This window comes from Pleurodeles waltl, chromosome 1_1 (genome assembly GCF_031143425.1).
Source record: "Pleurodeles waltl isolate 20211129_DDA chromosome 1_1, aPleWal1.hap1.20221129, whole genome shotgun sequence".
In the NCBI taxonomy this organism is placed as follows: Eukaryota; Metazoa; Chordata; class Amphibia; order Caudata; family Salamandridae; genus Pleurodeles; species Pleurodeles waltl.
The window spans coordinates 824,948,837-824,974,212 of record NC_090436.1 but is presented as its reverse complement, the minus strand read 5'-3'; the positions used below and the strand labels follow the sequence as shown (position 1 = coordinate 824,974,212).

The 25,376-nt window shown below is 42.1% G+C and overlaps 1 protein-coding gene across 3 annotated transcripts in view; it reads right to left on the bottom strand.

Moving 5' to 3' along the window:
* The window catches only part of LOC138287834 (tight junction protein ZO-2-like), a 390,358-nt gene that overhangs the window by 69,151 nt on the left and 295,831 nt on the right, over positions 1-25,376 (bottom strand). For all 3 annotated transcript variants that reach the window (XM_069228742.1, XM_069228726.1, XM_069228733.1), the window contains 7 exons: positions 21,408-21,595; positions 20,355-20,450; positions 15,613-15,692; positions 11,601-11,811; positions 11,048-11,148; positions 2,019-2,231; positions 932-1,042 (listed from right to left, as the gene is read on the bottom strand). In XM_069228742.1, coding sequence (XP_069084843.1) covers positions 932-1,042; positions 2,019-2,231; positions 11,048-11,148; positions 11,601-11,811; positions 15,613-15,692; positions 20,355-20,450; positions 21,408-21,595 — 1,000 coding nt within the window. The remainder of the gene's footprint in view (positions 1-931; positions 1,043-2,018; positions 2,232-11,047; positions 11,149-11,600; positions 11,812-15,612; positions 15,693-20,354; positions 20,451-21,407; positions 21,596-25,376) is intronic.

Below are 25,376 nucleotides of genomic sequence, written 5' to 3'. Positions count from 1 at the left end.
TCCTGAAACTGCTAAGAAAATCCTTGCAATAAGAGGCAAATGGGGAGCTAACTCAGAGGTATGTTTTGCTCTCTCATATCCTCTTCCATTCCAAAGCCAGAAACTAATTGGCCTCTTCTCTTTCATTAACAATGCATCATCTCAGCCTTCCACCCACCTCCTCCATTCTTAATTCAGGAAAACTGCTAGTCGACTACTGGTTCGTAGTGCGTAGACAAAGTGTGACTGTGCCTGACAGCATGGACATAAGTCAGGCTGGAGGGCATGGTGGGCTTGAGAAGAAGACAACAGCACCTGAAGCGTCACTCTTTCGATGAAAAATGCCTTATGGAAGAACCATCTTCCTTGGATTCCACTCCAACTTTACAGGTATTCACCAAATACGCAGTTACTGCTTCGGGCAATGTTTGTGTTTCTCCCACTGGAACGATCCTTCGTCTGAGAAGTGTTACTGCTTGGGCTCCTGAGCCAATGGCAGAGACATCTAAACATATTTCTCCATACAGTCCTATGGTCTAAACACTGCAGCCCTACACTCAGTGCGTAATTTGCAAGAAATAAATAAATAAATAAAAATGATAAGTGCAGTTGCTCAAAAGTGTTCATACTGGGTGCGGTTGAAAGCCATTACTGAACTCAGGGTCACATATTACCAGCTATTTTTTTCTGTTACTTACTCTGCTGAGAAATCCCTACCTAAACAAACAAAACATCGAAATTAGGTAATCACTACCGTTAAGTTAAGAATGATACATCTGTCTCAAAGTCCCTTGCTCATCTTGAGCTTTTATGCAAAGTCACTTTGATGCTTACGCTTATCTCAGAAGTAAGCACTCCTAGTACATGTAAATACTCCCAAGGTGCTGGGCTTCTCACAGCAATCAACACACAATTTTTGGGTGGAAGCAGATACTAAGTGAAAACCACTCACTTTTGGTGGATCTGGCTTGAAAGATGGTGGCGGACTGGGATCTCGAAGTACTTCTCTGCTGCCTGCCCTCCTCATCTGAGCTTTTGGTTCTGGGCTGGGTTTCCGTAAGGACTATTTTAAAACATAAAATCACATAAAAAGTTGACACGGTCTAACAGGTGTTTTCACTTTAGATTCGGATCATAGTTGGCATGGTGTGACACTGGGCATATTACACTAAGTTTTAGTGCCACGGCATGAAAGAAGTGACACCTTAACACTGACTTAAGGTCCTTGATTTATTTATTTCACTTATAGTTGTGTTATACAGCGCACTCTTAACTCATATGGGATTCAGAGTGCAGTACATTCAGCTCGCTGCACATATAGCGAGTGAAAGAACTCATACTTGCGTTTCACTATACAATAGTGCTTTGAAAAGCTAGTACAAGATGACTAGGTCCGAAGTGCATCTATCCCAGTGCAAAGTTTGTAGTTTTGTTCAATTTCAACATCATATACACAGAGAACACATGGGCAAATACTATATAGTCTGCAAATAAGGTTATGCATGTACATTTGTAAACAAATTTTGTTTCTCTTAGTCTCACAAACAATGTTGCTTTGCATTATGACCTCTAGGATGTAATTCTGGCAACGGTGCAGTTACTCAGCATCTCTATGGTGCACATCTAGGGTGGTAGACGCAGCAACCTAGCCATGGAAATTGGTACCCACGCATTTTTACTTCCTTTATTCTTGCTTTCCTTTACCATTAACTAAGAAATTGTGGATGAGTGACATACACATTATGGGTAATTATAAGTTACCCTCTGCAACAGTCACACCTTTTAAATCACCGCCTGTATTAATAATCAGCCCCTCAGAGGGACAGGATGACAAGAACAGGTTTTTGAAGTCACAAGGGTTTGTTTTCTTTATGAAAATTAACAAATCCTCCGACTTGAAACTTTTTCCTTTGCCATTACCTGAAATTTCTTATTTTTCACCTCATCGCATCAAAAAATATTAGTTAAAATCGAAATAAAAGAGTGATCTTTCATTTTTTTTTTCTTTCCATCAATTAACTTAAGTTGGGACATCTCACCTCCTCAGATCGAACAGGCTCGGATGAGCGGCTAATGGCTGATAGCGGCAATGGGTCATCAACTAACTCATCCAGTTCATTGTCTGTGTAGGCACCTCCTTCACCATCCGTGTCCTCAAAGTCACTCACTAATCGGCTGTCACAGCTTAGGTAGTCCGCTCCCATTGCTGTCAGGTAAGACATACGATCGTCCTCTTCATCCATTCCATCAGCCTACAGAAAATGTGTTTTTGTAAAGCAAAGAGACAAAAATAAACCATAAGCAAATGATTACTATACTCACATGGTTCATAATCCAATTACTGAAGTAAAAAGAAATTAGTCTTCCAATTAAAAATATTAAATAGCTGGAGGAACTAACATAATGCATGCCCAGTCACATAATAGTAATTTAAACAAAAAATGTTAAACTGACATGGATAACAGATCCTTTGAAAATAGTTATGATCACAAAACAGACATACTTCAAATCAAATATAATCCAATATTGACTCTAATATAAACACATATTGAACCATATTGCAAAAGGTGGGAATCTATAAACTGATCTTTCTTGACAAAAGTTAATGATTTTGTATCTGGTTAATGCCTTACAGACATCAGCTATTTGGACACCATATACAATTAAGTCAAAGGCACAGCTAAATGTGCTATTCTGAAAATAGAGGTCAAACCTTTCGGTTTCTCCAAACGTAAAAAAGTACAGTTATGTGAGTACTATGGTGGAGATTAGAACATACTGAGTGCTCTACAACATTAAGCCCTCTGCTTTTTAGACATAAGTATTTTAAGATAAAAGGGGTTTTACTTCTTAGCCGACATTTTTAAGGCTTGGATGTATTACTTACATGGTTCAGGGGAAGCAAAATGAATGCTTTCAAAGTCTTTCACTCTGAGAAATGCAGGGATTAAACATTAAAATAATGCTTTAGTGTGGAAATTTACGACTGCAGCAAAGGTTCTTAAAAGCTGTTCAAACATAGGGTAGGGAGGTGTTTTGGAAAACAAATGCAAGTTTAGGATTATACAAAAAGACCAATATATATGACAAACATAGAACTTCAAGTTCTTTCTTTATTCCAGACTTCCCACTGTTAAGCAAATTAATTCTAGGTGGCATGCAGATAGCAGCAGTCTATAAGCCTATGTCGGGCAAGGATGCTGGTGAGGTGCAAGGGACTAATGTACGATTACCTGGCAACAGGAGCACTGAAGCCTTCTGAAGTTTCCATCAGCTATATAATTTGCATTGTGTTTTCGAAGTGGAGATTTATTTTATTTTGAGACTTGGGCACTTGTACCTAATGCTGATGCCTTGCTTTTCTCGATTCTGTGCTTTGTTAGCCATCTCAACCGGACTCAAGAACAAGAAGTCCTATGTAATGAGATTCCAGAAGACAGACTGTTTAAGGAGCAGGTTTTTAGTCAATTGCATGTAGTACTTGGCTGCAAATTCAAAAGACCTTCAACTTTTGGTGTTTGACTTAAGGTATACCTCGGATCCCTCAAATGATGCGGCTATCAAGAGCTTTAATTGTATTGTTACAAGAAAGCAAGTCCTAAAATTATGAAAGGATCCTGCAGCATTGGCAGTGATGTAGGTAAATCTTAGTGTTGTCCCTAATGTCACAGAAGTCATCTAAATGCAACTGTTTATGATGTAGAAGCTGCATTGACAAGTCATTATTAGTGTGTATTTGCTTATAATGTATAGTTCGATATAGGTAGTATTTGAATTAAATCAAATGTTAGGATGAAACTGCTATTATGATGTAATTTAGACTCTAGACTAATAGAATGTATTGAAATAATATTACATTTTTAATGATTGATGATCTGAATATGTGTGCAAAAAAATTGAGAAATGCAGTTCCACGTTGTGCTGACTGAAATGTATTGACAATTATTCTATTTAAAGTTGTTGAAATGTGCATACTAATGAATAATTATTAATGTAGAAATCATAGTTTGCAAATTAAAATGTGCTCTTTTGATGTATTATTGTGCCATATTAATTACCTTCCGTTAGCCTAAGCGAGGACTGTTAAGTTTGCATTTCATGACTGTGCAGGGAATGCTTGTTCATTCCTTAACGTGAACCTTTCTTTCAGACCTTGTTCCCATGAGAAGACCAGCTGTAGTGATAGACCTCTATTGTTTTAGACAGAGAGAAGTGCAACATTGTCCTTGAATGTAGCACATCCAGAACAAGGACTGATGATATATACAATTGTTTCAAACTCGTGTGAAGCTACATGGATGGAAGATGTTCTACTGACAGACTTGGGAAAATATTGAACTGTTGCAGTTTGGAGTTGTGTGATCGAGTTCTATAGGATAATGCCCCTTTAACGTAATGTGGAGTGTAAACTTTGGTCAGTCAGAACGCTATAGGAAAATTTATATACTGCTGACCAGTGGGACTTTGGTCAGTTTCCAGTGGGATCGAATCCAGATGAGTATCCTGCCTGAAGATTAGATGCTCAGCTCTTTTCCCTGAATGCTGAGCCCCTTGGAGGGGTATTTTCCTCTCTACATTGCCCCCTTGAGATGCCCCACTGAGACTTGGAGATTTTCTTCCCAACCCCTGCAGATCTCTTGATCAAGCTTCTGACATGCTTACGTTTTCCCTTTATACCTATCTTTTGCCCGCCTTAGTTAGTGGCTTGCTACTACAGATTACCTTTTCCAAATTCTTTTTGGCCTATTTTGTGTCTTTTGCCCACATGTGTTCCGACCCACATGTCATTCTCCGATTCGGTCAACTGCAGGGTTACCCTATGCCCAACCAAAATTATAACTCTGCTAAAATGAAATTGACTGATGACTGCTAAGCATGAGCAACGTCTGATTTCTATATCACAATTAATGTTGTTAATGTTCAGTACTTTTCTTATTTAATGCTTCATTTTATTAATATTAGTTCACCTGAACTTATTTCGTCGCCTTGGGCAATCCTAGGTGATTCTGTATCTTTAGAACCTTGTGTTGTTAATTATCTATATAACTTTGACCTTGAGTTTGTAATAAATCATTTAACTTTATTTTTCAACTGGAGTTTTCTTTCCATGGCCACATTGGTCATGGTGTGTAATTTAATTAGGTATGAATTTAAATTGTGTTAGTGGTTCTACCACACCCTATGCTGGGTCCAAAGATCCATCAACCTCGAAAGGCACTGATTCCTGCGAGTTATGAAAATGCTCCAGCAGCAGCAAAAGGATGGGCACTGGATTTAACGAGAGACAGAGAGTATGTGTATATATATTTTTAATTGGGTGCAGCTGTTGCAAATTAAATTTTCTAATTTTGGAAGTCTTGTTCCAGAATCTTTGATTTACATATTTAATTTTGAATTCTGGTGTGATTTAGAAATTCATGACAAACACTGTTTATACTGATGTGTTTGAAATGTATAGCATTTTGGACTGCATGGTGATCAGTGCATAACAGAGTTGAATGTGTTCATTTCTTTCAGCCAGGCGGTAGTCAGGCAATACGTCATTGGTAATGGACACTATTGCTTTATAAATGATTTTGCAGTGATTTATGGTGGTGCTTGAGAAAGACTGCTTTGACAGCCAAAACGCGTCAAGTCTGTTATATTTTTGGCCCCTATGGACTGGAATAGAGATCCTGCTTGATTGATCCCAGGCAGGTTGGTTCTAATTTTTTTGTTTTTTGTTACGGCGAGCCTGTTGACATCCCAGACCGAAACTTAGGACTAATGAAAGTGGGAGGTTAGCTTTCAACAACTGGTTTAGCATTGGTTTCAAGTAGACTGTGTTATAGTATGCCCTAATTGATTGCTTTAATGTAGAGAAAACAAAAAGGTATTTTAAAACGTTGCTAATGACATATCAGGTTTGGAGGCATATGTTAGATTCTTGTATTACTATTTGTATAATCTTTTCCATACCCTGTTAAAACGATCCTTAGGCAGTGAACTCTCACCTGTGAACTTTAAGGAAATTCAGACTCTCAAGAGTAATAAAAGATTCCTCACTAGCTATATCACCTACAGAAGTGATCTACTCACTAGCATGTATGACTCTACTTACTTTATCTCTTTCTTAAAGTTTATTCTTTGAATAATGGATATGATACACCTATCTTGTTGTGTTTCGTTTCCCCAGAATGAAAAACTCATCAGTTCTCGGTGTTAGCTTTAGAATCTAAACCTTACATAACTTTGTGGCCAAGACAGTGACCTGGGATGGATATCGATGGCACTATGACAGTGAATAAAATAACATTTTTGTCTACAGAAGGTGCTCCTACTTGACTCCCTAACACTGCCAGCCTTGCTCATTATGCAGCTATAAACTGAGAAACCAGTGTTTGGGCAGCTCATCAATGGCAAATGTGACATGATAGATCACTCAGGCACTGATTCAACAAGCATTGGCAAAGCCAGTAGGTCTCGTCTATACAAGAGGTATTGGCTTTGGCATCGTGTTTTAGCCACGTTGTACCCCAGTGTGGCTACTGATCAGAATGGCCTAAAAGTTAGTGGTGTGGAGTGGGGGGAAGTAGTGGTGTGAAGCGGGGTAGTAGTGTTGTGGAGTGTGGTAAGGGGAGTAGAATGTCGTAGAGTTGGGTAAAGTGGAGCAGAGTTCAGTGGGTCAGTGACAGAGTGAGGTAGAATGCAGTGTCAGAAGTGGAGTGGTATAAAGTGGAGTAGGGTGGAGTGGATTGAGGTAGCCTAGTGGATTGGAGTAGGGTGGGGTAGACTGGATTGGGCTAGAGTGGTGTGGATTGAAGTGTTGGTCCGGAGGGAGTGAATTGGATTGGAGTGGGGTGGGGTGGATGAGATTGGATTGAAGTGGATTGGGGTGGGTAGATTGATTTAGAGTGATAGGACCCGGTGGGCTGGATTGGGGTGGGGTGAATTTGAGTGGGGTGGGGTGAAGTGCAATGGGTGGATTGCACTGGACTGGAGTTGGGTAGATTAGACTGAACAGGAGTGGGGCATATTGGATTGGAGTGGGGTGGATTAGACTAAAGTGGGGTGGATTTGATAAACTGGATTGGAGTGGGGTGGACTGGACTAGAGTGGATTGGAGTGAGGTGGGCTTGATGGACTGGGGTGGGGTGGATAAGACAGGTAGACTGGGGTGGGCTGGAATAGGTTGGAGAGAAAAGGGGTGCACTGGGGCACACTGGAGTAGGCTGGATTGGAGTAGGGTCGAGAATGGAAGGGGTTGGACTGGATGGGGTGGATTGGAGTGGGGTGGACTGGAATGGGGGAGACTGTGGACTGGATCACAGTTGGGTGAACGGGAGTATGGTGGGGTGGATTGGAGTGGAGTGGACTGGAATGGGGTGAATTGGACTGGAGTAGGGTGGTCCTTTTAGAGTGGGGTGGATTTTTGGAGTGGGATGGATTGGAGTGGGGTGGATTGGAGTAGGGTGAACGGGAATGGTGTGGGATGGATTGTATTGCAGTGGATTGGAGTGGGGTGGAATCGATCTAAATAGGTCGATTGAGTTGGACTGGATTGGAGTGGGTTGGACAGATGTGGAGTGGATTAGACTGGAGCTGGGTGGACAGGACTGGAGAGGCGCAGATTGTGGTGGGGTGGATTAGATTGGAGTGGGTAACAGTGAATTGGGCTCTAGTGGAGTGGTGTGGGATGGATTGGAGTTGGGTGGGTTGAAGTGGGGTTAAGTGGGATGAAGTGGACTGGATTCGGGTGAGGTGGACTGGAGTGGGCAAGACTGTCTTAGATTGAGTAGGCAGATTGGAGTTGGGCTGATTTTTTGGGGTTAGTGGGCAGACTGTTTTGCATTGGAGTGGGGTTGTTTGTTTTGGATTGCAGTGGGACATTTTTCAGTGGGGTAGATGGTTTTGGATTAGAGGGGGGCATATTAGAGTGGGGCCGATTGTTCTGGATTAGAGTGGGGCAGACTGTTTTAGAGTCAGGCAGCTTGTAGTGGTGGTGCGGACCATTTTAGATTGGTATGGGGCAGATTGTTTTGGAATGGAGTGGGACAGATTTCTTTGAAATGGAGTGGGGCAACTTGTTTTGTGATTGGAGTGGAGCAGATTGTTTTGGATTGGAGTGGGGTGGAGTGGAGTGGGGTGGTACTGGGGTGGCGAGGGTGGTACTGGGGTGGAGAGGGTGGTACTGGGGTGGAGTGGCGTGGACTGAATAGATTGCGGTGGATTGGAGTGGTGCGGATTGCAGTGAGGTAGAGTTTTTTTTATTGCAGTGGGCGGACTGCAGAGAGCAGATTGCAGTGGGGCAGGTGACAGCGGGGCAGATTGTAGTGGGGGGAAGACTGGAGTGGAGCGGACTGGAGTTGGGCAGATTGTTTTGGATTGGAGTGGGGCAGATAGGAGTGGTTCAGACTGTTCTCGAATGGAGTGGGGCAGACTTTTGGAATGGAGTGGGGCAAACTGTTTTGGAGTGGAGTGGGGCAGATTTGAGTGGTGTGAATCTTGTTAGACTGGAGTGGGGCAGATTGGAGTGGGGATGGTTGTTTTGGATTTGAGATGGGCACTTTTTTATTAGAGTGGGGCGCATTGTTTTGGAATGAGTGGGGCAGATTGTTTTAGAATGAAGTGGGGCAGATTGCTTTGGATTGGGGTTGGCAGATTGTTTTGGACTGGTATGGGGCAGATTGGAGTGCAGCAGATTGTTTTGGAATGAAGTGGGGCAAGCTGTTTTGGATTGGAGTGGGGTAGATTTTTTTGGAATGGAGTGGATCAGAGTGTTATGGACTGGAGTAGTGCACAATGTTTTGGATTGGAGTTGGGCAGACTGGAGTGGGGTAGATTGTTGTGGACTGGAGTGAGGCAAATTGGAGCAAGGCAATTTTTTTGGGGGGATTGGAGTGGGGCAAATAGTTTTGGATTAGCTTTGCCAGACTAGAGTGGGGCAGATTGTTTTGGATTGGAATGAGGCAGAACATTTTGGAATGGAATGGACAGAATGTTATGGTTTAGAGTGGGGCAGATTGCTTTGAATTTGAGAGGGGCAAATTGTTTGGGATTGGAGTAGGGTAGATTAGAGTGGGCTGGGTTGGGAGGATTGGAGTGTGGTTGATTGGAGTGGATTTGGGTAAGTGTTGTAGTTTGGAGTGGGGTTGAAACTAAATTGGTCTGGGGTCAAATGGATCAGGTGGGATGGACTGTTGTTGGGTGGACTGGCTTGGATTGGAGCTGGTGGATTGGGGTATACTGCACAAGTATATGTTCAAGCATAATTTCATAAATTACACATAAGAAAGAAACAATGTTGGTTTGCAATATTAGAACAAGATAATCATCATCGTTTGAGAACAGCGCCCAGGAGAAAAAACAAAACAAAAAAAGTGCAAAGTAAAAGTTAACTACAGAAAATACAACTTTGCAATTGTGTTTGTCCTGCTGGGCATGTTTTTTGCCAGCCCCCCACCTTCTTGATTGCAGGGCACTAGAAATTAAAAAGAAGCAACTCAATCACGTTGGAAGCAGCAGACAGACACTGATTAAGTTGAATTAATTAGTGCTTGGTCCCTGCTCCACAGACAGGAGCAGAAATGATGCTTGGCCTGCAGTGACAATTTAACAAGGCTTTGAAGAAGGTAACCATGCAAACCAACAAACAGTAAGCAACTGGCAGACTCACAATAACAACAGTGTCTCTCTCTAGTGAGACACATGCGCTAGCGTATGGCTCAGGCTCAACCCTAAAAACCGAACCAAGCTGTAGCTCAGGCATGGTGGGGCACGGAGTGGTCATATGCTGAATCCTCTACGTAGTACTGGATAGAATACTTCACTTGAAAAACCTGAGCTATCTAATAAATAGCTACATTGTATGTAAGCCAGCTCCATGCCAAACCAGAGCTAAGGCTCAAAGCTCACTGAGCAGTAGTAGAACTTGCTCTGATTCTGCCTCATCCTTCCAAAAAAGGAGTCTTTTCCTTTCTTTTTCTATGATGAATTCCTACATCAAGACTCGTGTTATGTGTAGTGGGTGTCAGAAAAAGGCAACAAGACAGTTCCTCACACTAGGGAGCTACCGGCTACCTTTGAACTAGTCTTCAGAATCGTAGAAGGAATTGAGACAATAATGAGAACAGCACTGCATTTTTAGCTATTACTCTGCAATTCCAAACACCACTTACAATGTTTTAGGCTATCAGTCTCAGGCATTACCTTTTTTGCAACTGCTGCAACTTTTAACACAACAAAAGCAGGAGGGCAGTTGAACAATGCAGCATTCGAAAATGAACAAACAAAATGCAAGGGATGAATTAATTGTGCACTGTACTACCAAACTGAAACAAGAAAGTATAATATCAGTTGGCAGTAAGGCACATGTATCTTCCCCGATGATATACCACACAGGAACTACAAGAAAGATTTAAAGGACTTCCTTAAAAAATGATTCTGCTGAAGGCCATACACTTACATTAATATCATCAGAAAGAGGAAACATGTCAACACCACATAAAAGCATGAAGTATAAGCTAACAGTTCACTTGTTGAAATAACAGAAAAAGTTCAGTAAGGTGCTCACTCTTTTTCCCCTCAAACAGTGGTAACTATGCCCATTGTTTCCCAATGTCAAATTTCATTTAGATACTTCATTTTAAATTCACCAAAAGAAATATGTATAGAAATTCATGAACAGAAGATTAACATTGTTATGCAGTAAAATCTTAGGTGACCAGCCAACATGTCACTCTGTAAATACTAGAAACAGCAGATATGGAGAAGGACAATTACAAATATGAACAAGATTGTCTATACATTATAAGGACTCTATTCCTGTGCAGGCCAGTTATCTGGTGGTTTGCCCATAAACCATTATTGTTCTGCACAATCATAACTTTTGCATAACATGACAACCAGTCATGAAGCATTGATTAACAGTTCCTATATCTTCTACCAGACTTGCAAGGCCATCTTAAAAATGCAATCACAATATGGAAATATTCATTAATTTGTAGATATATAAAGAGGAGATATGTAAACATATTAGTCTATTGGTGTATTTTGAATATGCAGGATACATGGTAAAATTATACAATACCTTTCCTTCTGATACCCAGACAGCTTCACCTTGCTGTTCTTTGATTAAATCTTTAAGGCTGCCATACCAAGCTTCGTTTGCTGAATTCAAATTGACAGTACCTTTGGAAATAAAAATGTGCATACACTTTTAGTTTTTTCAAGAATGCACCTGCTATTTATCTTGTAAAAAGTATTCTGGCCAACCTGTGGTGCAACGTATGCGTCTTAAGCATTAGAGAGGGTTCACAAATGCAGAAGTAAAGTACATTCTTTTTTTTTTTTTACACTTCATGATTATGTAGATGCCCTGAGTTCACCAAAGGATTTCACACAGGCTCCCCAAAAAAATCATCAGATTATAAGGAACCATAATTACCACTGATTGGGTCAGGTTCAGACCATAGCAGATACAATTCTCTGCTATTCTTGAATCATGCAGCAAACTGGAGCAAAATTTCACAATGTAACTAGTTAGTCGTTATTAAACTTGATTTAATCCCATAATTTGTGTTTTTAAAAATGTAAAAATCATAGCACATTAAAAAATTTATTTTGAACGCACTGCAACTAACCTGTGATCAGATGAGAGAATGTCTTCTTAAGCTTATTTGCCTGATCATACAGCTTTCGTGAACTCTTGTTGGAGGAAGGACAGAGTCTCTGCCTCATGGCTTTAATACCAGATTTACTATCTGGATTTAACAGGATTACAATAGGAAACCATTGAGTATAGTTCAGAAGATCCACAGCTTTTGGTGTCACATCCAACAGTGCATGTTTATCCTATTTGAAGACAGGTAAACAAAAACATCCAGATTAAAAGACAACAAGCGACTGGTGAAGTACTTGAGCAGATGAGCTGTATAATGCATCAATGGTGGAAACTCTGACCACTTACAAACATCTGAAACTATCTCTAGTGAAGATTTACATTCTATTCCATCTTTGCAAAACAATGCCATGCACTAGTTTGCTAAGTAAGATTTGCTCGGAATTTATTTATTAGCATTTGATATTTTTAAAAGTATTTTGCATCATTAAGAACAGAGCGCTGCTTAACATATACATGTTATTGGCAATGCAATCAATGACAGTGCTTTAAATACCTATAAGAAGGTTAGAGATGTCTCAAGCAGACGAGGAAAAACAAAGTTCCTTGATAAATCAACTTATTGTTTAAGACAAGACAGTAAAGGCCTATGAGAAAGTCCGTGCTGGGCTCTGGTATCTTTGTAGGTCTAATTGGAAAGTGGAATAATCAAACAGGGGTATAACAAACAGGGAGAAAGTGAGAACCGGGAAAAGGCTCAAGGTCTCCAGTCAATGTCTGCCTCAGCAGAAGCTGTGGGGGAATGATGGGGTTTGAGACAGTGTGGCTCTATAAATACTGATGAGCGCTAGAGAGAGGCAGGGGGTGGAGGGGTGAGGTGCAATTGCCCCATGTCTAATAAGTAATCAGTCGTAGGGCTCGGAGCCTGGGGGGTTGAAAGCATAAGTATTCTAGACGGGACATCTAATCAATGAGAGGTGTCCACAGACACAGGTTCTGTTTGTCAGTAAAGGATAGTTTGTGTGTCATCTGTTCCATGGCTTTGATGTGCCAAAGCTATATGAACCAGGATGCTATCGGAGGGGCGGTTGGAGTCTTCCAGGCTCGGGCTATGAGCGGTTTAGGGACTCCAGTAATGTGACTAATAAGGTACCAGTATGCATGTGTCATTTCTACCAGTGGGGAAGAATGTATCCCTGATATAATTGTGTGATAGTCTGCCGGTATGGGATAGCCCAAAGTGCCCTTGACGTGGCTTAGGATCTTCTTCCAAAAAATGGTGCGAGAGGGGCATGCCAACCAGATATGATGAAAGTCGCCCTCTTGTGTATCACAGCGCCAGCACAAGGCAGAGGCTGAGGGGTAGACTGTGTAAGCGTGTGCGGGTGTAGTACCTCTGGAGAACATCGTATGTCTTTGACACTAGGCAACGGGTGCGGTCAAATCCTCGAATAAGCGCTGCAAGGGGATAAGGGATTGGGTAGCAGCCAGTACATTGGGGGGTTGGAGAGTCCAATGCCGCAGCTGAAAGTACTGGTGGCGGGCAGAGTCAGGGAGGTGAAATTTGGTTTTGTACTGGTTGAACGTTTTAAGTCTTGCCTTGAAATAAGTCTTGAAGATCCTGCATTCACCCTGTACTCAATCTGGGAAAGAACTCCAAGGGAAGGCTGGTGTGAAGTCAGGGTTTCGTGCAATTGGACTGTTTGGGGATGGAAATGTGGCCAGGCCCCGCGCTATGGCCAGTTTGGCCCATATTTCCAGCACTATGCACGTTGGGGTGGCTATATAGGCGATACAAGGGTGGAGCTGTCTCGGGAGCCACACAAGGTCCCAGAGTCGATGGCAGGTAACAGCCCTATCCATGTGTACCTAGTATTTTTCACTCTTTGGTACCACCCTCTCCGAGACATGTGGGTAGGTGGGCCGCCCAGTAGTAATCTGGCATATTGGAACAAGGAAGACCACCCCGATTTGTGGTGAACAGGAGCAGTTCAATGGATACACAGGGCTCTTTCCCTTCCAGATGAATGAGTGCAGGTTGCTCTGCAGCTATTTGATATCATCGGAGGGCATGGGGTGGGCAATTATTGAAAGAGGTAACTGTTAGAGGACATTCATCTTTATGCCGTTAATGGGCCTAGCCATGAGATTTGGAGGGGCTGCCAGCACCGGAAGTTTTCGAGTATTGCCCTGTGTTAACACGGCCAGTTAGCTCTCGTCCATGTGGCGAGAGCGTTTGTAATGGTGAGGCCTAGGTATTGTATGGAGTGGGAGGACCACTGGAAGGGAGTAAGTGCCTGTAGGCAATGAAGGTGTTGTGGTGTCAACATAAGATTAAGTTCTTGGCATTTAGCCAAGTTAATTTTGTATCCACATATCTGCTCATAGAGTCGGAGGGCACGGACCACTGAGGAGGGAAAAGTATCTGGCTCAGTCACAGCAAGGAGAAGATTATCGGCATATAGGAGAACTTAGTGTTTTTGTCCTCCAAAGGGAAAGCCCGTGATATCAGAGAGCTGCCGGACATAGATGGCATTTGGTTTGACTTCAAGGGCAAACAGCAAGGGCAACAAGGGGCATCCATGCCGTGACCCTCAAGAGACAGAGAGAGTAGGAAGGATCGGGTTGTCTGGCCGTTAAATAAAATAAATGCAGAGGGTGCTGAATACTAGGCCATGATCCTAATGATCATGATGGGTCCCAATTTCACTTTCTGCAGAATTGACATTAGGAAGGTCCAACTTACCCTACTGAAAGCCTTCTCGGCATCGAGGGAGAGGAGGGCGGGGATGGCATGTCTATGAGCTTTTTAAACTAGGTGGGCTAGGCGCCGGATATTTTTCGACCCCTGTCTATGTTGTATAAAGCCGACTTGCCATGTCTCTGCATAGGTCATTAAGGCAGTTTTTGAAGTCCGTTTTGAAAAAGCCAATCTCCTGACATACATCTGCCCGAAACGTTTCCATATAGTCTTGTGTAATGGACAGTGGAGGGGCCGATGTAGTCTGTCTAGTGGGGTCTCCCTTATCACGCCTCTCAGCCAGGGGAGCTTTAGCCCAGAGGGAGACCACCAAGCTGTCTCTAGCAGGTTTCCCCTTGGGCACAGTAAGCGAGGTAGTAGTCTGGGGAGCTCCAGAGGTGTTAGTCCCAAGGAAGAGGGAGGTTGGGGGGAGAGGTTGAGGGGAGAGGGGGGGCAGGGGCTGCTGCACATCTGGAGTAAGCGGTAAGCCTAACCAGCCTGTTTGCATAGAGTTTGTAAAAGTGTTTGTGTCTCCTACGAGGGGGTCCCGGTGCCTGGTCAGTTGTCAGAGTTCAAAAGAGTGTGGTGGTGGTCCCCTGCGGGCCACTTCCCCGGTCAGTGGGCCCCAGCTCAACCTTGTCTGAGCGGAAGAGGTAAGCCCCCTACCTGCTGCACCTCAGCTGTGAGAGGCCTTATTTGCGCTGTAGTTTTGGCTCCAGAGGAGACTCGGCAGGTGCGTCAGGAGTTCCAATTTGACAATTTGATGGCAAGGGATCAGGGGCAAATGCAGGGTGGACACCGATTCTTCTAAACCCTAATTGGGGGTGGGGGGTAACCAGTGATTATCTCCCAGCATGTGTCCCAGGCCCAGCGTTCATTGGGGGGAGGTGGAATGGGGAGGGTGGGTGTCAGGGGGAAACTGGGATGTGGATTTCAAGTGCTGAAGCTGTAGTTACTCATCCCCCCAAGTGTGTTGCAGGCCTCACGTGGTCGCCAAGTTGTGGCCAATATCTTGATGTCTCATTGCAGGGGGGTCACAAAGTCTAGTCTGGTGTGTCCCCTACCCTGCGGGAGGCAGATGAGGAGGCAGAAGAGGAAGTCACTGTATTGTTTTGTGGCTACTTATCTTCACTCACATTCAAGGATCATATATTGCTGCTCACACATTTGAAATGCAAAAGGTACCCCCATTCTTTGGGGAAATGTGAATAGTTTATTCTGAGGCACGTTGTGGGTTGCATCAACAATTTCGAAACAATGTTTGAGTGCCAGACAAGACAACATGCTACTTCACCTGTTCAATTATGCGCCGAACCGTATTCAAACGCACCACACCACTTGACTTGTCTGAGCCAGCATCCTTGGGTTCTGTTTCTGCAAGGAAACAGTAAAATTATGTGCTACAAAACTAGTAACTGTATTCTGGCATGTACACCAATCTTTACTTACTATTAGAAGCAAATGGCATAGCCTTCCTAAAAGGGAATGAAACACTGTGTGTAAAGTTTTAGAAACAATGCAGCAGAACACTTGGAAGTCTCAATGCTTACAGACTTCACAAAAGCATAGAAATCCTAACTCACAAATCTATAAAAATCAGATATTCTTAACAAATCTACAAATAATAAAACAGTTTCTCTGACAACCAGGACTTGTAAACTTCAATAAACGAGGCCTATGGCTTTCTGATCCTGTGCGATGAAGTGATAACCACCAAAAATACTATTTTGCTTAATAATTCTTTGAGATGGCAGGAATGCATCAGCTAAAAAGGTGGCACCCTAAGGTTTTTTAAGTACCAAATTTAGGTCACAAATAGGTACATGGAGCATCCTAGGCATATTAGCTCTCTTGGGACCTTCCATTAAAGGCTGAACTGCAATTTTAAAAATAGAGTTGTGTGGTCTGTTTTGTAAGTAGACTAAAAAAAATGCAGTAAATTGCAAAAGTATGGTATATATAAGCAAAATCAAACTTTTGTTAAGTATGCAAATATTGTACAACCTTCTATCCAGAAGCATGGAGTAGTTAATGTATATAATACAGGTGTAGCTCAAAGTGGAAATATGGCAGGCCACGGTTCAGAACAGAGTAACACTCAGTTCTTTGTGGAGCAATGGGAGTCTCCCTGTAACACGGAATGTCCTCTCAGCAGTAGGGCTTCTCATTGCAGATGTCAGGTAAACGTAGTCCACTGTGGCAATCCCATCCACTTTCCGAGTTCAGGAAGGAGGGCAAAGACAACCTTGAGACCAGGTTGGTGCCAGCTGTCAACAGGCACACCTCACACAGGCTTGGTGTAAGGGCTCATCACAGTCTCCTGTAGCGCTTATCTCCCCCTAGGCATTGCAGTGTTGATGTCATAAATAATTTCTCTTCTCTAGGAAGCCTATCCACTGGGTAGCTACTACTAGTCTCTCATCTTGACAGTCTTCTCCTACAGGGTCACCTCTGGTACCTCTCTCTTCACAGCAAAGCAGGCTTCTAATGCACACAGATTTTCCAGGCGAAAACTGCTGATTTCTCAGATGATGTCCCCTGCTGAGTGGCACTGCCCTAGGACGGTTATCAGTAAGAAATCTAGGAAAACGGCAAGGGCATTCTTGTTTACTCATGTAAGCAGGAAGGAGAGGTGGCATTGGGAATCTCCTGCTCAGAGAGATCTAAAATGTAGGCACAAAAGGGAGGAAAGCCTTCACACTTTTGGCAGAAACATGTGTTAGGGTCATGCAAAAGGAGATCCCTGCACTTCTGAAGAAACTGTTACCTCCAGTTCTCTAGTAGGAGTCTGGATCAAAACAAAAAACTTCAGGAATGCTAGCAATGTACATTGCTCATTTTGCAGGCTACCTCCAACTTCTGTTTTGTACATCATCTCCACAGTAGCAAACCCAAAATGGATACCACTGTGTGCCAAACCCATCCTTGACATATACAATCCTGATATATCCTGCTCTGCACATACTGCACCATTGGCACACATAGTATTCACACACAAGGGATGTTATGAAGGATGCAGTTGCCAAAAGCTGACAAGACAATTTCCATTGGCAAGGCCCGCAGACCACTCGCCCTTTGTCTTTAAAAAAAAAAAATAAGGGCTGCTGTGCTGCTTATAATTCAAAACTGCCCCCAAGGTTGGACTAGAGGATGCTGACAGTATGGTAAGCACTGTGTTCCCCTCTATACCACAGAATCTTGCTTTGCAACACAAACCATAACTACAGCGAATCTCACAGCACATGCATGATCATCTTGCTGATCAAGGGCAAAAACTGGTCAAATATAGTACAGACGCACGTCAAGGTTAGGTCATGGTGGAGGTAAACACTTGCAAAATCACGCAGGGGAACCTTCCTCACACCAACACTAAGAAATGACTGAACCTTAGTTAAACTAAGCGATGGGTGACTACTAAGGTTAATTACTAATCAGTTCTTAAAAAAAAAAAAAACACAATTAGTTGTTGTGCTTATGATCTAACACCAGAAAACCTCTGAAATGTGCCAGTTATGGTAATCAATAGAACAATAACAACCCCTGTACATGACAGCGGTCATCCCAACAGCATCTTAGACATCACTGGGAGGAGTCAGCATATGAACTCTTCAAAACTGTTTACTGTTAGTGGAAATACAGCCTTTATGTTCTGTTATAAAAGACACAAATAGACAAAACTTGAGGGTTCCACTGTTGGACCTGGCCTTCTCTGCAGGGTTACCCACAAACGTTTTGCCTTTTGCATTCCACTTTTTGCTGAATTCGTTTTTGTTGTCTTTAGGACTTGGTGCACTTTACCATTGCTAACTAGTGTCAAGGCGCTTGTGCTCTCTCTCTAAAACATGGCTAAATTGGTTTATACCCAATTTGCATATTTAGTTTACTTACAAGTCCGTAGTAAAGGGCACTCACTACATGTACCCAGGGCCTGTATAGTGAATGAAACTAGTGGGCCTGCAGCACCAATTGTGCAATCCACTTAAGTTGCTTTTTAAACATGTCTATGGACTGCCACTGCAGAGCCTGTGTGTACAGTTATAAAAAGCATGTCGACTTTTAAACCCTCTTGCCTTAAACTCCCTCCCCTTTTATTACAAATAATTCACCCCTAAGGTTGGCCCAAGTAGCCCATAGGGCAGGGTGCATTTAAAAGTAATTAAAAGTTTGGACATGTACTTTTAGGTTTTACACATCCTGGTAGTGAAAAACTCCCCATTCTTTTTTTCACTACTGTGAGGCCTACCCCTCCCATAGGACAGGACTGGGGATTCTTTACTACATTTACTAAACTGTAACTCCTAACTGGGAGCAGGTAGATATGTCATGATTGGTACCTATGACATTGTATTGATAAACTGTCTAATAGTAAAGCTGTGTTTTTCATTACAATTTTGAAAATGCCACTTTTAGACAGTTGGCGTTTTCCTGCCCACAGCCCTTTGTGCCAGCAGTCTGTCTTGCATCACATGACTAGGTGTAGCTGTCACACTTTGTGAATTTCTCTCAGACAGTCACAATAGAGGAATTAGGTGTGCTTCAAAGGGTCACATGCTGGCAGGGTAGGGGGACAGAACAGAGCTAAGCACAGTCCCACTCACCTGAATAGCCTGTGCTTTGTGACTAGTCACAAAGGCCTAACAACCCTGTATTATTATTGTAGCCGCTTGAAGCCAGGGCAAGGGAGTCAGGAAATTCCATGGACCTTTCCAGACACTTCTCCCACAAGAGGAGCACTGGGGTATAAAAACAGGACCTTAAGACTCACTACTAAGTTCACTCCTGGACCTGAGGACAGACTCTCAGAGGACTGCCTACTCTTCAGACTGCTCCTGTATCTGGACGGACTGCTTTGCTCCCTGGAGCCTACCTTCTACCCTCAGAGGCTAGCCCTGCATCTTCATCTGCACCCAGGACTACCTGAAGTGACTCCAAGAGCTAGTTTGCGGGACTCCTGCTCAGAGTCAAGGGACATAAAAGGCTCCCACCATCTTGAACCCACATCTGGACCTAGCCTGAGTGAGCCTTGAACTGCCCCAAGAGGTGTCCCACCAGTCCTGGACCCTTTGTTGTGGTGCTAAATGTGCTAAGATGGCCAATTTCCAAAACTGAGGACTTAGGCAAAATCTGGCCCAAAAGTGCTATGAGAACCAGGAGACTAGGACCAACTTGCCCGCCTATCCGTCCGAGGTGCACCGCCGGTCAGATTGACTTTGCAGCTTCTCCTGCTATGTTCTTCTTTGCAACAGCAGATCTACTTCAGTGGTCCTTCATCAAAGGGGTGTCCAAACGCATAGCACTGTCTTCGGCTACAACCCACTCATCCGCCTGGAGATTTTTGACTTCCATGTTGGCGACTAATTACGAAAGTAGAAATCTTTACTGCAGCTTCTACCCAAGGCCATCCAATGATGAAGCTCACTATTAGGATACTCCCTGCAGACTTGCCCCGCTGAACTTTACCTCCTCAGACATTTTTCTTAAAGAATTTTTAAAAGTCTGAAGGTAAGCGCTGACTTGCCCCACTCCACTCCTTGTATCAGAACCGCATGGCTTTGGCTTGGTCTCACACAACTAAATTCATAACTCCCATTCTGATTGGATCTTTGTCATTTTGGTTTCAAATAATTTATTAAAATCTACTCTATTTTTCTAAATTGGTTTGGAATTTTTCTTGCGGTGTGCCTTCACTTTATTACTGTTTGTGTGCTGCATAAATGCTTTACATATTGCCTCTAATTTAAGCCTGCCTGCTTTTTATGCCAATCTACCCAGGGTTAAGCACAGGTTAATTTAAGGACTTTTTGTGGTTCACACTGCAAGGGATTGTGGCTTTTGCTGGACCAGAGCTTACAACTCAGTCAGCCAACATCCCAATTTCTCACATTCACGTTCTTAACAATCTACTTTACTCCCTACTTAGCAATGAGACACAATATTCACTTAAAACTCTCAACTACTACATTGCATATATGACTTTTTACTTTACACTTGACATCGGCAACTAAAGAATGGGAATTTCATGATAAAAAGACTTACTGGCAAGTTGGTAGAGGTCAGGCAAATCATGCGCCAACTTTTCCATTGCTACATCTGCAATAGGTCCAAAGACTACCACAGGTCTTTTAAAGCCAGCTGCAAAGTACAAAAGCACTGTTCAAAGAAATGTTCGTTTAGCAGTAAAAAAATTCTGCTATATCATACTGACAAATGAATTCACTGTAAAATAAGATGATTGGCTAAAACGTAATCTTGTTCCTGTTATCATTACTTTATACCGTGCTTTTACATGTTTTTATCCTGACCTACAGCAGTAAAAAAGATAGTTTTGGCACACTGAAGAAGCTTGCACTTAGTGTGTATTGAAAGGACCTAGAAGAGTTTACTTTTTATACAAGCACTTGATACAGTCTGTCACTCAGACACTAAGAAAGGAGTGATTATGTTTTGTGAAATAAGGTATATTCAAACCAGCCATTACTTTCCACAACTGCTGAAGGTCTTCAGCCATCAAAGTGAGCCTTTTGGATTCTTAATGCTTTGCATGCTCGAATTTAAGCCAAAATATTGTAATCACATTTATGACATGGATGCATGTGCATGGTAACAGGGAAATGGCACAGATTGGGAAAGGAGCCAGAGAGATTGAACTGGGAGCCACCAAAAAAAGCAGCGTTTGACATGACTCTTGGAAAGAAGCTACAGACACTATAACAATAGACCAAGACCACAGTGAGTAACAGACCGGTAGTAGCACTGACACTGGGCTGTGAGGGTCACTAGTGCAGAGGATAAAGGACATAGAAACGGGAATCACAGATACAGCGTCTGCCACTTTGGAATTTGTAGGTGAGGAAAAGGATCTCCACAATAAGGATTTATCAATGTGCATTTGCGTATGGTAAGGATACACAGGATAGTGCAAGAAAAAATTAAAAACAGGACAATCCTGGAGAACACAAAGTTCACCTATAAGACTGAACAGGTAAAGTTTCAGATCTTGGTACATGTCTGAAAAAAGTGAGGGCAAAGTATGCTCGAGATATAACAAAACAACACTTTTAATTCTTCTATTTATTTAACGTCGCTCACCTTCTCGTAACGTTATCCTTTCATAGGCTGGGAATTTAGTGCTGACAGCTGTAATGACAGCCTGGTCATCTCGACTCTTCTTAGCATTCTTTTTCATGCCAGTCCTTTGGCCGCGACTTCTGTAGAAATCTGCTCTGTCCCCAGCAGCACCTCTCTGAGCGTTCTGGACACTAGCCATCTGCTCTGCCCTGAAATATACATGCAGCATATGTTTATTGCCTGAAATTTAAATGTAAAAACATAAGTGCAGGTACTCACAGAGAGGAGCGGCAGACTGGGGGTGCAGTTTGCCGTGGGCATAAGGAAGGTGGTGAAAACAGAACAAGGGGCGGGGTTAGGTGTTTGACCTTGCCAAACTTTGTATGCAAGAAATCTGCATGCATTGTTACAGTGTTGGATGTGTCGGTCTGTTAGTTATCACACTAAACCATTTAAATAGCACTTACTAGCAGGTGTTTTTATTACTACACAAAGTAACTTTTTTTAGAAACCTTAAAAAGAGAAAAGATTCAGGAAAAAAACAGTTCTACTAAATATATGCCTTGTTGTGACCGGCAGATGACACAAGGAACTATGTAATAAAAACAGTAGGCAACAGTTATCGCTATATAAATAAAAACAGATCTGATCTACATGTTGTGTTGCATGCTGTGCTTTCCAGAAGACACAATGATACCATATGCAATTTTATGGTGATTTGAACCTTTGACTACAATGAACATAGATCATTCTAGCAAGCGTATTAACCACCAGAGTTGTCTACTTTATTGCTACTTATAAAGCCCGAGCTAACTTAAGAGAAAGGCCCCAGCTTCCGGTTTCTGATTAGCGATTGTGCAGCTGCAAAAAAGCAAGCAATTCATCGGGCACTCTTTTCATTCTCTGCAGTAGTGAGTGTTCCAAGACACATACTTTGCATGACTTTAGTGAGCAGCATATTCTCTCTCTCCCTCTCGCTGCCATTGAATGAGAAATGTTGACAAAGTGTTACTGGTGATTTTGCTGTTGGTGGCTCAGCTTTTCAACATTCCATTTTATTTGGTTGAAAAGAAGTGGTGGATGGAGTAAGCGCACGTCAGATATGATAGAAGGAATAATATTATCTACATGGGGTGGTCTGGGATACACTCTGCAATTAAAACACACACCTTTATCTATAACATAGGACACATGATGAAAAACTCTTCCATTGGATTATTCAAATTGCTGTATGTTTGACGACATTACTTTGCAGTACTTATAGCAATCCCATGTGTGTTGATTCAGATAATATGTTAAATGATATGGCTCATATATTTACCATAGTAACTGTCAAATGTATTCCTGCATTTTCAATTGTCGATTAAATAAATGTTAAAAAGAAAATGCTCAGATTTTCACGTCACGTTACCAATAGCAAGATGGTCTTTTTGAATTGCAATATGACTATCGACATGAAGTCAATGTCAGGACAGGGGGGTTATTACAAATTACATATGTTTTCTGTGCTTATACCAAAATAACCACCTGGGAGTGCAAAACAGTTGAAAAGTTTCTGTTTACCTGATTTTGGCGTCCGATCACAGTGTGCAATAAATTTCAACCATGAGTTTGAATACCACAAACATACCTAGCCATGAATTACATTTAATGGCTTTTGAAATACAGCCATGTACATTCATGTAAACCCAGGAGGTTCAGCACTGGCCGCAAACCTCTTTGTTCAACAATCATATGAATAGTGCCGGTACTTAGTACCTGTGAGTATTAGCCCACTTAAAACACTGTCTATAGTAGAAAGGACACAACATTATGAAAGAAGGTACAGGAAAACTAAGTAATGGTATAACATCTGTAAAGCAAAGCATTGGAGTGAAGAACATGAAACATTCAATATGATGTTTGAATTTATGTATTGAATCAACATTGGTATTCTCCATGAAACTACATTCTGTCATATCTAAACATATCATTTGAACAAAAAACGCTGTATATACAGGTAAGGCAGAACATTAGGTCGTATGAGAAAGGAAGGTTAAAAAAACAAAAAAACAAAAAATCAGTGGTTGAGTGGATTAATGGTGATGGGGATACAAGGGATGGTTCACCACTCAAGCCCCCAAATATTACGTACACAAAATGGATTGATTTTTACAGAATCACATAGTTAGAAGGGCTCTTTGGTAGGTGGCAGAGGTAATGTTAACTGTTACTAAAGGTATCCAGCTCATCAAACAACACCCTCTGCTCCAAGATTCTGAGAAACCTTTCAAGCAAAAGCCACATGATACTCTTTCAAAGGAGTCTGTATCTCTGAAAAGGAATCTTTATCGTCTTTCCCTAGTTCTCCCCATACATCTGGCATGATATGCCCCCTCTCTTCCAGTGGTGACGAGCATAATGGATAGGAGTCACACTCATTGGAGTAGAAATGTCTCCATTCCTCCAGTATCCTTTACTCCTTTTCCTCAGTCACACTCGCCTGTCCCATCTCTGGTCCTGATTTTACTATGTATAAATCGAATTTGACACCAACCATAACAAGCCTGGACTGGACTGAACTCTGTGGCAGACCTCTACACTCGATAAAGTCTTTCTTGGCCCATAGAGAACATGTACTTGCTTTATCCCCAATTTTGTTTTCCATTCATCAACAAAGTGCAAGTGTCTGCCAGGCTTAGCTTTGCTGCTGGCTTTTCCTAATATTTATTTACTTCATCTATTACAGTTTAACTGATCTTTCAGAGTTAAACCAGTTAAAGTCTGGTTCTCAAGGGTCTTTTGAACAGCCTGGTGCCATCCGTCATTGGATGGCACAGACCAAATTGCAGCGCATTGCCTCTACAACATAGATCTCTGTGGTTGGCAATAGGCATACTGCACAGCATGTAACGATCTAGCCTCTGGCAACCTTAAGCCCTTGCCCTGCTTCAATACCAGTCCTCAATATTGAGAAGCTGCCTCAGTTTCAAAGTCGACTATGCTGCAACCTGGCCTTTTCTGTTTTACAACATTTTTACAGTTTTCTACTCATTCACAAGGTCCAAGACGAGCCTGGATTGGTAATGCATCACTTTAAGATCATGGTCAATATATTTGATTAAGAATTGTATTTTGAAGAAGGTGCCAATTTCATGCCCCCTCCTAATGGCTGTTTGTAGTGAGCTGCAAAATACATTTCAAGAGTCAGGAAGGATTTTCTTTGAAACTAAGAACCATCTACATTTTGAAGTGTGTTCTATCATTAATCATGGGTTATTAAGAAAAGGCTGCAAGCCTTATATTTATCCAGCTATCATAAAGAGTGCTCTACAAAAATCCAAAAACACAACATAACTTATCAAAACTCACAATTGCTCTTTACATCTAATAAAAGCGTTGCCGGCAAGAAGTGATCATAACAGGTGTGCTGTGATTAACCAAATGTACGTTGTAGCACAAATAATCAAAATATAGGTCAAGTCCAGAGGATAAGTCCAAAACAACCTCTGTGGGTTGGCCACACATTCTCGGCCTCACAGCTTTATGGACACTGATAGTGTGGTTCCAAAAGGTTTTCAATCTCAGTTATGTACGTTACAGCTCAGCCATAATTCGGTTACTCTCACAATGGTGTTGTTATCCTCATGTTGGGATGGCTGGAGTTATATTTCAGAGTACTATAAAACTTGGCCACAACAGTAGCACTGCTTGCAGATTAACCTTTCTCTGGAATACATTCCATACTGCTTGTGTACCAGGTAGAATTAGGCTAGTAGAGGGCAACTGCAGACTACTGTAAAATACACTCTTCTTGCAATGCAACGTAATATAGCATTGCATAGATGGATAACTTCATTGATTCAAGAATCTATATCTAGGTATTTTGAGCATTCGTCCTTAATCGAATTATCACAGAAATTAAAGATGAGGAAAGCTCGGTTTAGGTCCCATTCTAATTGAAGGACTGTTTGCAGATGAAAAAATCCTTACTGACAACATCCAGGACCT